Here is a 15,201-nt window from a genome sequence, read left to right on the forward strand (position 1 = left end):
GTTTACCCCAGAACCCCTCAATGTTCTGAAGTTAAGAAGTTATTCTTCTGGGAGTAATAGAAGTAATAGGGTTTAGTGACTGGATTCATTGATAATTCAGTCCCTTCGAATATTTTTAGTGGAATGGGGATGCTCTCTGCTGAGAACTGACCTTGCTTATGCAAACAATATATCTAAAAGAACATAGAGACTTGATCAGAACTCTGAAAGATATTGTTATAAGACCATCTCATAATCTCCTCAGAAAAGACTGTGCCAACATTAGGAAACTCTATCAGAAAGTTTTTCACTTATATCCATTCTAAGCCACTTTTGTCAACATCTAACTCCATTTGGGGGGGGCGTGTTTTCGGCTTTCCCTTCTCACCTTAAAAGTTTTTCAGCACTGCTTTGGGAAGTCAGAACATACAAATGCTTTCTAAATAGATAACAACACTACCCACTGGAGGAGATGCTCCTCTCTGACTACTTTGCCAATTATTTCATTTATATTGGGTGAGGAAATACATCTTCTGAATTTCTGCATGAGCAATTCAACAAGAACAGAAAAAGAATCTTTTATGTCTTTCTATGTGTACATTCTGGGGATTTCTCATGGTTTCCTCAACGCCCTTGTTTATCTTCGAATATCCCTTCAGAGACTATTGCTTCTGAGCAATATCTAGATCTCGCTTGGTATGATTCATCTTATATTGAAATGCAACCCTGCTGGTAAATTAATGCTATGTAATGGCCTCTTCTAGAAAAACATAAGTTGGGCATTTAATATTTTAAAGTACAAAGCAGAAATGAAGACCTGTAAAACTTGTAGCTTTTTGTATTAAATGAGTTTGTGGAAAAGATGATTTTTGTTGTAGCACTGTGGTATTATTGTTTGAGTAGTTGTAATACATTTGGTTGTTAATGCTCAGTGAGCCAGATTCTCTGAAGAGCTTAAATCTCAATCTGGAAGTGAATTGGTGGACTGCTAATTCTCCGAACTTCTGGGGTATCATTTGGTGTGCAGCTCCATGGGGTATGACTGCTGTAGTACAGTCTAATAGTTGGTGAGGGCTTAATAAATTTTGTTGACTGAATTAAATTCAGGAGGCTGAGGGCTATAAACATGGCCAAATCACTAGCACAGAAGCATTATTGCCAGCACCGAAGTCCAGGCTTCCATATAGTAAGGAGTTTGCGGGGAGGACAGATATGACCCTAAGAGAGTTATAAGCTAAATGTCTTATTCCCAGTGCTTGTGCTAATACTGGACCTGTACCCCAAATTCCATGTGTGTGGTGTGTGACCAATCTAGGCAATAGAAGGAACTAGGAAGCAAGGTCAGGGGCTCTAACTACATAACCATTAACCATTCTTGGCCGTGGCATAAAGGCTTTTAGTATCCACAACTTAGGGGAACGTGTGAACTGTCAAGAATGACTTTTTCTAACAGTAGAAGTGAAGGTTTTTTTGTTAATCTGTTTATCAATGGACCAATTCTATTTTTTAAAAAATGCCTAAAACTTAAATCACTTGGTACAGAAGCATGTGTTACAGTTGAGTACCAAACAACATTATCTGGGGGTGTTTTTACTTGGTTGGTTTGGCTTGTTGTTTATTTTTATTTTGCAATGTGCTTTCAATACTGTTTTCTCATTTTACCCTTGAAACAATCATAGTAGATACGGAGAGCATTTGATAATAATCTAATGATTTATGGTTTTCTCATCCTCCTTCCCCTACCAGGACATAGATACAAAGTGGCAAAACCTGGACTGCACCTCAGGACCTTAAGGACCATCCCTGGGCTGACTTTGAAAGCACTGACCTTGGGAAACTGTGTAAACACATTGATAAGTTTAACTGACATCATTTTTAACCTTCAAAATACTTGCTTATAGGTGGCCATTTTAATAATAAAAAATGACACCTAAGTCTAACTTAAGAAAAAGAGAACTGGCTTTAATTAAAACTAAGTGGCCTTTATAAGTAAACATTTTTTTCTGGAGCAATATACTATTAATAGAAAACTTCACCAAATTATTATGCTTTTCTTCATAATTTCACTTTGTTACAGAGCAATACTATCTGTACGAGTCATTCCTTAATATTTATCATCAACTCAACAAAACTCCTCTCCATTTTTATGTATCTTTGATGTTTACATTGTGAAGTACAATATAGGCAATTATTTCTTGGATACAATCATTCAGAATTCAACTCCAACTCGAAAGTGTCCAAAAGTGAAATAGCAAACACATCACAATATCAGGAAAAAAAAGTGGAGGTGTTTTTCAAAGGCAACAATGTAATGATTGACTATGGCCACTAAAATTGTCATGTGATTGATTTCAGAGCAAATGGTGGCTGATCAGCCCCGACTTTTTCAGACCTTTCCTCCATACGCACATTCATTTATACTCGGCTATTCTTGCACTATTGTTGATTATCTGAGAAAAATTCTTTTTAACCACTTGAAAATAATCTATGTTTCTGAAACAATGAGCGTAATTGACAATCATGGCACATTATTCACATTTTAAAATATCCTGCCAAAGAGGATACCCAGGATGCAAAGAACAAGTACACATAGGTGTAAGAGGGATGCGACTTCAGCATCCCTGGGAAGAATTAAAGATTAAAGTGGGACAGGCTTGGGCAGTCAGGGTGGGGTGGGGGGATGAAATAATAAATAGAATATTATAGAAGTTATAAATTTAGTTGTCAAATATGCTTTATAAGAGTAGAGACCATATGTATCTTACTCCCAATTGGATACCCAGAGCCTAGCAAGCACATTTCCTAACACACAGTAGCCATTCAATAAATATTTTTTGGATTTTGTAAAGAAAGAGCACAAGCATGAAGGCAGGAGTAATGACCAAAGGAATAAAACCTCTGAAACTACAAGTTCTCATTTCAGTTTATTGCTAACAAAGAGACAAGCAAGAATATTATTTTAGTTTTGCTTTGTACTTTGCACGTTTCAAAGCGTCTTTACCAATAGTATCTCCTCCGACCCTCTTTGGACTTAAAGAGAGACCAGCAGTGAAAAATCCAGTTTCTATATACTTAACTTCATCAGGAATCTAAGCTGCTACAATTCTGTCAGTCTCATACCTTAGGTGGTGATGGATATAGCAGAGGAAGGAGGCCAGTCTGGAAAGGGATCCATTATTTTTACTTGAACCATAAAGCCCCCAGAATAATCAGTCTTACAGAGTAATTGTGAGGAACAATCAAATGCAGATACCTCTGAAGTGCCCTAACAAAATGTATCAGCTTTTCTAAATTTCTTTTCAGTCTCCCCTCTCCAAGTAGGCACCAATGCGATGAAATGGCATCAATTTCTCAGCTTGGGCCATTAAAAGGGCAGTTGCTTCTCAAAACTCAGCAATGTAAAAGTACAACTGGAAAACATTATTTTTTAAGAAAAAGATAAATTTGGTTTACAAATTTTGGACATCTAAAGTCTTTTGTGAAAAGAGGAGATTCTAGGAAGCCTGCTGGGCATACTTCACCAGGTGGGCTCCTGGCTCTTAGTCTCAAAACTGGAAGCCCATTTAGATGGGCTTTAAATTCAGAATGCTAAATACTTCCCAGATACTCTGTGCCCTCCAAACAGCCCAGGATTTGCTTCCAGTTTTGAATAAATACTAAACAACAATTCTACCAAAAAAGAATAGGGAACATCAATTAACAGACATCTAGTGAATGACAATTTTATCCAAGTGTAGAGCATCCGAAAGAATCCTAAGTCAAATAGAGGGCAATTTCGTCAAGAAACCAACAAATCCTATTGAGCAGAGGATATCGTAAATCTCTCCAAACTGGTAGGAAGAAAATGATACAAGGTACTAAGAAACTGAGAATTTAATGTAAAATACTACAAGATACATTAGAATTCAATACATAAGAGAGTTGATTAATGAAGAAAAATGAAAATTTATCCAGTTCATTCTCTAGATGGGAAGGTCTATAAAAATTCATGAGCTGAGAGAATACCAACAGAGATATTATAAGGAAAAGTACTTAAAAAAATTTTTTTAAATAACCCCTGATTTAAAAATACACTATCAGTATAGACAATTTTATGTGTCTCTCCCCTTGTCTGTACCTTTACTTCTCATTCCTGGTTAGCATAAAAGCAGTGGCATTGATAGAGAGAACTGGGTTGGCTCAGAGATAATCAGGTCTGAAATTTACAAACCTCTGAAAAGTTAGCTCAACTGGTAAACCCACTGACAGGAAAAAGTACTTTGGAGACTTATGTTACTGGATTGCATGTTAAGAACAAACAGTATAAAATAAGCAAAATAGGAATAGTAAAGGGAGGAAAAATATTTTAAGTAAAATTAAAATTAGCCCCTAAGGTCTATGAAGAGCTGATTGGAATCTCAAAAATCATCACTGAGTTCCCCTAACATAAAATCTAGAAAATAGGAAATGAAGAGAAACATGTTAACTGGATAATTTTCAGTGTTATCCAGTTGGGAGAATATGTGGACTCCAGAATATCAGCCACCAACCTTTGGGCATAAATATCACAGTCACTTATTAATATCATCCCTTAAAATTATCAAACTCACTGTTATGGACTGAATACTTGTGTCCTCCAAAATTCGTATGTTGAAATCCTAACCCCCAATGTAATTATATTGGAGGTGGGGCCTTTGGGAGGTAATCAGGGTTAGATGAGGTCATGAGGTGAGGTCCTTATGATGGGATTAGTGCCCTTATAAGAAGAGACACCAGAGAGCTTGCTCTCTCTCTCATCTACCACATGAGGACACAGTGAGAAGGCCAGGAAGAGAGCTCTCACCAGGAACCAAATCAGCCAGCACCTTGATCTTGGACTTCAGCCTCCAGAACTGTGAGAAAATAAAATTCTCTTATTTAAGCCACCTAGTCTGCAGTATTTTGTTATGGCAGCCTGAGCTGATAATATACTCTTTTTGCCCCAATGCTTTGATTTTATATTTACCTGGGAACTGATTTTCAATTCAGTTTTATGAATGGTACAACATGACCTAGAATCAAAGAAACTCATAACTGATAGAAAACAGAACTCTCACCTAGTTTAACCACCTATCTTATGCCTGAATCTTTAACATGATATACATATTGACTAAATGGTCTTGGAAGCTAGACTTGAACCCCTTTAGCGAGCAGAACTTGCTTCATTTCCAGGCATTTCCATTTGATCCATTTCTGGGCCAGATACTATCACTCTGCTCTGTAGCTACAAAAAAGCATCTGCAAACCTCAAAATAGAATTTATCAAGCAACTTATTATGTGATAGGTGTTTTCACCTTCATTATGATATTTTTTCTATCTTACAGATAAAGACACTAAGGTTCAAAAAAATTAAGTAATTTACTAACAGTCAGATCTTTAAACACCAGTGGATCTGGGGATTGATTCCACATCTCTGAACTCAACAACTATTCTGTTTTGACTGCACCAGTGATCTCTAAACTATACTAATTTTGAAAACAGATGACAGTAAAAGGTAAATATAAATAGAATTCCTAATATTTTCTTTTTAAAGCCCACATTGGAGATTGCTGTACTTTATCACATCAGCTCCCTTATACCGGGTAGACAATAAAAAGCTAGATCAGTGAAAGTATATCCATATTGAAAAATGCCAGAACCTAATGTTGGGAGATCATGATTATTATTCTGAATACAAAGACTAGTAAATCTATTATTTTAAAAATTATTTTCAACAGAAGTACAAGCTGCAAGAGTTAAATTTTTAACCTTGGAAGAGTCATACTATGTTAATATTTCAGTGGAGAAATGCCAAGGAAAGCTTGAGTCACAGATGTGAGGATGGGGTCACTGTAAATGGCTCCTTTCCCTTTGGAACCAATGGATTGAAAAGAGTCAATAGAGTTAACTCAGGTCACTAAAGGGCTGGGGTAGAGTCTTGACCACTGTAGCAAATTAAACTGTTTAATTAAAAACAGAGTTGTTGCTACAAGTGCTTTCATAAAATTTCCTAACAGCCTCAGAAAGGATATTCTATGCTAACTATTTTGTCTCTGTTCTAAATTGCTATGCTATGCAGGTAGCAGGGGAAAAAAAATTCTAGATGTTTACAAGTAAATGCTGCTCTAGATTAAATTAAATGGCTTCATGAAAACATATCTGAGGCAGAAGAAGGCAAGTTTTAAATAGAGAAATCAGTTGATCCGTTATGATTCAGAATAGTAAATAAAAATAAAGCATCCCTTGTACATGGGATTTTCCAGCTATGAAACTTATAGGAGAGTAATAACTCACCAAACCTCATTTTACCAATCATTATTTTGAGATAAAATGGTTTTACACTAAAATTTTAAATTTTGTAATTGTTGTGCAAATGTCACTTGTTCAGTCCCATTGAAGCAAAAGTCAGAACAGCAAGAATTGCCCCCAGATTACATAGATGGCAAAGACACTTCCTGAGGTTAACACAGAGAGAAATCTGTTTGAGCTCTGCCCTTTTGGACAGAGAACCAACACCCGGAAAAAAATATAGTCTTAATCACCCCAAGAGGTATAAAACACACAGCTGTCATGTTAGAACTTTAATTATACCTGCAAAAATAAAATGCCAGTCCAATAAGAGGTGGCTTGAAAACTTTAAAAAGAGGTAAGGCCTTCATACCACAGAACTTAACGGGAGAACCTTAAGTAGGCGGTAGCCAATGGGGCCATGCCTCACTTTGGTACTGTCCATATGCCCAGTTCCTCCCTTTTGTACCCACTGCAACTACAAATTATCCTCCAAAACCAGCAAAATGTTGCTTTAAGTAAAAAGTGGTTTGTTTACATTCTTATAGTTAAAATTTTTCATGGATCCCTTCCAAATAAAGGAAGAATTCAGAGCATTTGTCATTAAAAGGGACACTGCACCAGGTCTTGAATGAGAGGAGAAAAATATGAACACTGCTTTAAATGCTCAAGAACAAATAAGGTGACTGTCTAAAGACGGTCTTTTTTTCCCTCCTCTTTCGTGTTCCTTAAGTTTTCACAATGACAGAAGCAAGATACATGGAGACACACAGGGAGGAGCAGAGCCCATTTTAACACCTAGAACATTCTCTTTGGATTTTCAAATGTCATAATGCCAAAGAAAAACATTCTCAGATTCTAAATCAAATTAATTCTTTAAACCTTCCTCATCAAAAACGGGAAACATCTACTTCTAAGTGTACAATTTTGGACTCTGTTTTGGCAAAGACTTAAGGGGCAGGGGTGACACTCTTAAACCAGTGCAAAATAAAATTTAAAAACTCTGAAGTGACAACTTCTCACTAGGCAAAAAGTCTGGCTCTTTTCTCGGATAAACAGTAATCTCCTGCTTAGAGTCATTTAATTAAGTGGAAGCACTCTCTTTACGCCAGTGGATTTTCAAGAAGCTAAGAAGCAGTGAAATGAGAGCTCTACTGTTTACATTTGGACAAGTGTATGTAACTCAGATTCTCTTAATCTGGGAAGCATGAGCCTTTCCACCAAGATGAAAATTTTTGCATTAAGCAAATATAAATAGGAAATCTCCTAGCATCATGAAGTACTTGGAGGTCCTTAAAGTCACAGCTCAGTTAATCATTTGCCTTTAGAATATTTTCCTCCAAGAACAGGGAAATGTTTAATAATATATTTTTAATTATTGAAAATATTCTCCCTTTCACCTTTATACATATTTTTCACATCACATGTTTCTGAAATTTAATAATAGAAGGAAGTATTATATGCATGGTTTGCTTTCAAATTTAACTTATAATAAGAAAAGCTCAGTAACAGAAAGATGTGTTTGCAGTTTGGTAATTTGTATGCAGGTCACCTCCCATTACAATGAGCAGCTCTATGATAATAGAAGGAATTCCAGGCTCCATGCCATGGCCCTTGATTTTACACAATAATCCATACAACTAAACACCAACAAGTAAAACAAATGAATTTGGACATTCCCTCAGAATTTGTTGAATTTCCTTGGTTGGTTATTAAACAGAGTCAGTACTCAGTCCAAGAACTGGCACGCTTCTGGGTACATCCTCATTTTTTTAAAAGCCCTACTGGGCACTATACTTCCCTCTCCATTACTCCTGCACTGTTCACCCTTAAAAGCTGAGTGGTAATTAATTCTATAGAAAGAATTTAAAATGGCCATGGGCCATCACCATAGAATCACTGGTTGTAACACAAAGTGTTCCCGTACTAGAGAAATGTGTTTGTATTTGTGGTTTTTCTCATGCCTTCAAATGAATGTTCCTACGTCATAACTACATCTGTTTGGATGCCTTTTTTCCCCTTGGGTAAATGAACAAAGGGACATGTTCTTAGAGCTTGCCTGATGGAAATTAACAGTCTACTTTCATCCCTGCCTTGTGTAGCTTTCTTTGAGTTGCTCTATTTGCTTATGCTCTCTTTCATAAGATAATAGAAATCTAGAAATTATCACCACTTTGGCACCTTAAGAACACTGAGTGGAAATAAGAATCTCCATCAGGGCCTTGAGGACTTTCACTAAAAAACAAAAACAAAAACAAAAAAAAACAATTTAAAGGAGGAGATTAGAGGATTAAAGACACATGCCATGGTAGAAAGCTCATGGAAGTGATGACCCACTGATTAAGTATTCACATCATTCATCATGTACATGAACTTGCAGAATGTGATTGATTGAAGTACCTAGTAATGTAAGTTCAATTTATCCTTTTGAACTTGCCCAGAAAGTTTGATATTCAAGACATAAATTTCCTCAGTTTCAAATTTTTATATTTCTGCATGCATCCAAAAATCAGGGTTTCCAATATCATACCAGTAGGCACATACTAATGAATGGTAAGGCATATAAACTGGCTGAAAGAGAATTCCCATCAAATGTCAACCAGGCCACAGAGACAAACAAGTCTTCATTTGTTAATAAGCTGCATACAGTCAGAGAACTGAAAGTTAACCAAGGGTTTCTCACAAGTCTCATCATGAAAGCACAGTATTAAAATCCAAAAGAAAACAGTAAAAAGTTGTGGGTACACAGTTTTAGAAAATAACTGAAAACAAAAAGTACTTACACTTTTGCTCCGAGAAAGCAAATCACAGGTATTTCTTTTCATGGTGGTGCTTTAAGTAATTCAAACAGGCAATAGTTGTTTTCAACGTCACTGCTCTCACTGCAACACTTATCCACTCAAAAGCCAATTGGCATTCTGAAGAGAAAGGCAAGGAAATGTTTAATCAAGTATATGATTAACACATGCACTTTGAAATGCTGTCTTAGAGTAGGACAGTAATTCTTCAATTATTCATCAAAACAGGTTAAAATGGTGCTGTGTTTAAAGCAGTAAAAGTATACACGAGCAACATTTCCAAAACAGTTTTTGTTAAATGTAAGTTAGAGATTTCAGGCACCATCTGTTTCTCATTAAACATTCAAATGTACATTTCTAGTGGCTGAAAAAAAAAAAAAAGTATGGTAGCCACAACCTAAAGTTACATGTATGAAATGAAAATGCATACTGACTCGTGTATGTGCTGATCTGGCTGGTACAGCTACAGACCCCTCAATTTTCCACTAAGGCAGGGGTCCCCAACCCCCGGGCCGTGGTACCATTCCACAGCCCGTTAGGAACCGGGCCGCACAGCAAGAGGTGAGCGGCGGGCCAGCGAGCGAAGCTTCATCGCTGTTCCCCATGGCTTGCATTACCGCCTGAACCATTCCCCCACCCCCTTCCATGGAAAAATTGTCTTCCACAAAACCCGTCCCTGGTGCCAAAAACATTGGGAACCACTGCATTAAGGGATCGCTAAGTTAGCTTTGTTCACTGCTGGAATCTTACCTACATCTGCAAGCCCTCTGACCACTGCATAATGGTCTCTTGTTTCATTAGCAATAATCTACAGTACATGGAAGACTCTCCAGTGGCTCTTCAGTAAACTTAGTGTAAATGTACCCTTTCGGTTCAAAGAGGTTGCAAGGAATGGTTGAGAGAAACTGTTTACCTGGTCAAGCAGCAACCATTAAAGAATTATTCTACAGCAGTTGCCACATGAATATGATAGCCTCATTGCCTGACCTTCACTTCCGCCAGACATTAAGAAGAAAATTCTGTTTTGAGCTTCGAAGAAAGAGCAAATAGAATAGTTAGATGTGTTGTGTTCATTTCTGATATTCAGCTATATCTGGACATGATTTGCATACTTATAGGGCGTATTTGCATGTGGGTTGAAGTGCCTTTTGTGAAAGAAGCTACCCTGAGGGAAAGAGGGTGAGGCAGACAGGCCTGAAAAAACCACAAGACCTCTGACATTGTACGTATAGACTGGTCCTAACAGCATGTAGTTCTGTCACTTAGATTTGTTCTAAGCTTCTCAGAAGACTTGTTTCTGAGGTTGAAGGAAAAGAGTAACAGTGAGCAAGGTCTGAAAAAGTCTGTTTTGCTCAAATGATTGAAAAATATCAAAATGCAAAGTAGTGTGAGTTACACACTGAAAAACATAAACAAAACAAAGTAACTATACAGACTTCTAAAAAACATACAAAAGTAAAGGAGAGAGGACTCCAGGGGAACACAGCGTCTGTGTGGGCCCCTGGGGGAGGCCAGCCTAAAGCAGCACGAGAACCCAGTGGTCCCCACGCGAGTGGACAGGGACCTTCACCCAGCAACCCACAGTAGCGCCCTCTCAAGGCTCAAAGATTTGTCTGAACACATGTGAGTCACTCCTCAAGATTTATGAAGATAAAAGGGAGATGCCTTTAAGGAGGCCAGAGATCCCACAACAGCAAAGTGGAGCTGGAGCCAGAGAAATAGAATTTATTGTTGCTAAGAATATCCCTAGATATGACTTGGGGACCCAAATGGCAGTGAGGAGGAAAGCCTGTTTCCGGGGTTGATGAAAACACTTGTCTGAGGTTAGAGAAAAATACACCATCAAAAGTGAGTTGTTAGAATAAAAATGATTTCTTTGAGTATGCATGGATTTTGTTTAAGGGAGTGGGGATTGGAGGGAGGAGTTGACCCACAAATGCTAAGTTCTCAGCTACTATACCTCCATGAATTTAGTCACCTTTACTGATTAGTTATAATGCCAAGCATTTCATAAGTTCTCAGAAAATGTGAAATTATGTTATTCACCCAGATCAATTTAAGAAGTGAACAGAAATAATATAAACTGTGAATCAAATATTTCATATCTAGGGAGGGGGAAAATCAGCTAAATGCTGTGGGAAGCTTACACACTATCAGAGAAAAACTCATTTGAAATATTTAATTATTCATTCAGTATTTAATGAGTACCCTTAAGGATAACCATGGAATAGTTGCCCCAGTGGACTAGTGACTCAGTGGTTTTAAATTAACTAATCAGTCAAATCAGACAAATGATGGATTTGACCTGATAAGATTTGCTGAATTAATCAGGTTTTTAACAAATTTGCCTTGACATATTTAAAGACCATCATTAAGCGGTACTTTCCTATAAGAATTAAGAACCTGTAGAAATCTGAATAGACAAAGGGATTTAACTGAAAACTGATGACTAAAGTGATGGCCCTTCTCAGCCTGTTTACCTAGGAGGCAGCAAGGCCTTGCTAAGAGTATGGATCTTGAAACCAAATAGACAGGTTAGAATTTCAACTCTCCAATGGCATTCTGTGTAGCTTTACGTAAGTTACTTAACCCCTCTGAGCTTTTTCCAGATCTTAAAAAGGGAGATAATAATACTCATGTGTGGAGGAGCTTCAAGATGGCAGACGAGTAAGACATGGAGATCACCTTCCTCCCCACAAATACATCAGAAATACATCTACATGTGGAACAACTCCTACAGAACACCTACTGAACGCTGGCAGAAGACCTCAGACCTCCCAAAAGGCAAGACACTCCCCACGTACCTGGGTAGGGCAAAAGGAAAAAGGAAAAATAGAGACAAAGAATAGGGATGGGACCTGCACCAGTGGGAGGGAGCTGTGAAGGAGGAAAGGTTTCCACACACTAGAAAGCCCCTTCGCGGGCGAAGACTGTGGGTGGCGGAGGGGGGGAAGCTTCAGAGCCGCAGAGGAGAGCGCAGCAACAGGGGTGCGGAGGGCAAAGCGGAGAGATTCCCGCATGGAGGATCGGCGCCGAGCAGCACTCACCAGCCCGAGAGGCTTGTCTGCTCACCCGCCGGGGCGGGCGGGGGCTGGGAGCTGAGGCTGGGGCTTCGGTCGGATCGCAGGGAGAGGACTGGGGCTGGCGGCGTGAACACAGCCTGAAGGGGCTAGTGCGCCACAGCTAGCCGGGAGGGAGTCCGGGAAAAGGTCTGGAGCCGCCGAAGAGGCAAGAGACTTTTTCTTGCCTCTTTGTTTCCTGGTGCACGAGGAGAGGGGATTCAGAGCGCCACCTAAATGAGCTCCAGAGATGGGCGCGAGCCGCGGCTATCAGCATCGACCCCAGAGACGGGCATGAGACGCTAAGGCTGCTGCTGTGGCCACCAAGAAGCCTGTGTGCAAGTACAGGCCACTATCCGCACCTCCCCTCCCGGAAGGCTGTGCAGCCCGCCACTGCCAGGCTCCTGTGACCCAGGGACAACTTCCCGGGGAGAACGCACGGCGCGCCTCAGGCTGGTGCAACGTCACGCCGGCCTCTGCCGCCGCAGGCTCGCCCTGCCTCCTCTGTACCCCTCCCTCCCCCTGGCCTGAGTGAGCCAGAGCCCCCGAATCAGCTGGCCCTTTAACCCCGTCCTGTGTGAGCGAAGAACAGACGCCCTCAGGCGACCTACTTGCAGAGGCGGGGCCAAATCCAAAGCTGAACCCCAGGAGCTGTGCGAACAAAGAAGAGGAAGGGAAATCTCTCCCAGCAGCCTCAGGAGCAGCAGATTAAATCTCCACAATCAACTGGATGTACCCTGCATCTCTGGAATACCTGAATAGACAATGAATCATCCCAAATTGAGGTGGTGGACTTTGGGAGCAACAATATATATATTTGTTTCCTTTTTCTCTTTTTGTGAGTGTGTATGTGTATGCTTCTGTGTGTGATTTTGTCTGTATAGCTTTGCTTTTACCATTTGTCCTAGGGTTCTGTCTCTTTTTTTTTTTTTAGTATAGTTTTAGCGCTTGTTATCATTGGTGGATTTATTTTTTTGGTTTGGTTGCTCTCTTCTTTCTTTTTTTTATTACTTTTTAATTAAAAAAATTTTTTTTTGAATTTTTAATAATTTTTTTATTTTTTATTTTAATAACTTTATTCTATTTTATTTATTTATTTTCTTTCTTTCTTTTTTCTCCCTTTTATTCTGAGCCATGTGGATGACAGGGTCTTGGTGCTCAGGCTGGGCATTAGGCCTGTGCCTCTGACGTCGGAGAGCCAAGTTCAGGACATTGGTTCACCAGAGACCTCCCAGATCCACATAATATCAAACGGCGAAAATCTCCCAGAGATCTCCATCTCAACGCCAAGACCCAACTCCACTCAACAACCAGCAAGCTACAGTGCTGGACACCCTATGCCAAACAACTAGCAAGACAGGAACACAACCCCACCCATTAGCAGAGAGGCTGCCTAAAATCATAATAAGGTCACAGACACCCCAAAACACACCACCAGACATGGACCTGCCCACCAGAAAGACAAGATCCATCCTCATCCACCAGAACACAGGCACTAGCCCCCTCCACCAGGAAGCCTACACAACCCACTGAACCAACCTTAGCCACTGGGGGCAGACACCAAAAACAACGGGAACTACAAACGTGCAGCCTGCAAAAAGGAGGCCCCAAACACAGTAAGTTAAGCAAAATGAGAAGACAGAGAAACACACAGCAGATGAAGGACCAAGGTAAACAATGCCCACAAGACCAAACAAATGAAGAGGAAATAGGCAGTCTACCTGAAAAAGAATTCAGAGTAATGATAGTAAGGATGATCCAAAATCTTGGAAATAGAATGGAGAAAATACAAGAAACGTTTAACAAGGACCTAGAAGAACTAAAGAGCAAACAAACAATGATGAACAACACAATAAATGAAATTAAAAATTCTCTAGAAGGAATCAATAGCAGAATAACTGAGGCAGAAGAACGGAGAAGTGACCTGGAAGATAAAATAGTGCAAATAACTATTGCAGAGCAGAATAAAGAAAAAAGAATGAAAAGAATTGAGGGCAGTCTCAGAGACCTCTGGGACAACATTAAACACACCAACATTTGAATTATAGGGGCCCCAGAAGAAGAGAAAAAGAAAGGGACTGAGGAAATATTTGAAGAGATTATAGTTGAAAACATACCTAATATGGGAAAGGAAATAGTTAATCAAGTCCAGGAAGCTCAGAGAGTCCCATACAGGATAAATCCAAGGAGAAACACGCCAAGACACATATTAATCAAACTATCAAAAATTAAATACAAAGAAAAAATATTAAAAGCAGCAAGGGAAAAGCAACAAATAACACACAAGAGAATCCCCATAAGGTTAACAGCTGATCTTTCAGCAGAAACTCTGCAAGCCAGAAGGGAGTGGCAGGACATATTTAAAGTGATGAAAGGGAAAAACCTACAACCAAGATTACTCTACTCAGCAAGGATCTCATTCATATTTGATGGAGAAATTAAAACCTTTACAGACAAGCAAAAGCTAAGAGAATTCAGCACCACCAGACCAGCTTTACAACAAATGGTAAAGGAACTTCTCTAGCAGGAAACACAAGAGAAGGAAAAGACCTACAATAACAAATCCAAAGCAATTAAGAAAATGGTAATAGGAACATACATATCGATAATTACCTTAAATGTAAACGGATTAAATGCTCCAACCAAAAGACATAAACTGGCTGAATGGATACAAAAACAAGACCCGTATATATACTGTCTACAAGGGACCCACTTCAGACCTAGGGACACATACAGACTGAAAGTGAGGGGATGGAAAAAGATATTCCATGCAAATGGAAATCAAAAGTAAGCTGGAGTAGCAATTCTCATATCAGACAAAATAGACTTTAAAACAAAGACTGTCACAAGAGACAAAGAAGGACACTACATAATGATCAAGGGATCAATCCAAGAAGAAAATATAACAATTGTAAATAATTATGCACCCAACATAGGAGCACCTCAATACATAAGGCAAATAGTAACAGCCATAAAAGGGGAAATCGACAGTAACACAATCATAGTAGGGGTCTTTAACAGCCCACTTGCACCAATGGACAGATCATCAAAAATAAAAATGAATAAGGAAACACAAGCT

At 39.1% G+C, this 15,201-nt stretch overlaps 1 protein-coding gene across 1 annotated transcript in view; it reads right to left on the minus strand.

Moving 5' to 3' along the window:
* LOC130704551 (cAMP-specific 3',5'-cyclic phosphodiesterase 4D-like) overlaps nt 1–15,201 on the minus strand; it is a 636,307-nt gene that overhangs the window by 324,956 nt on the left and 296,150 nt on the right. The window contains exon 2 of the mRNA XM_057541517.1: nt 9,049–9,183. Within this exon, the coding sequence (XP_057397500.1) occupies nt 9,049–9,090 (42 nt within the window). The 5' untranslated portion in view covers nt 9,091–9,183. The remainder of the gene's footprint in view (nt 1–9,048; nt 9,184–15,201) is intronic.

The sequence above is a fragment of the Balaenoptera acutorostrata genome, chromosome 2, assembly GCF_949987535.1.
Source record: "Balaenoptera acutorostrata chromosome 2, mBalAcu1.1, whole genome shotgun sequence".
Lineage (NCBI taxonomy): Eukaryota > Metazoa > Chordata > Mammalia > Artiodactyla > Balaenopteridae > Balaenoptera > Balaenoptera acutorostrata.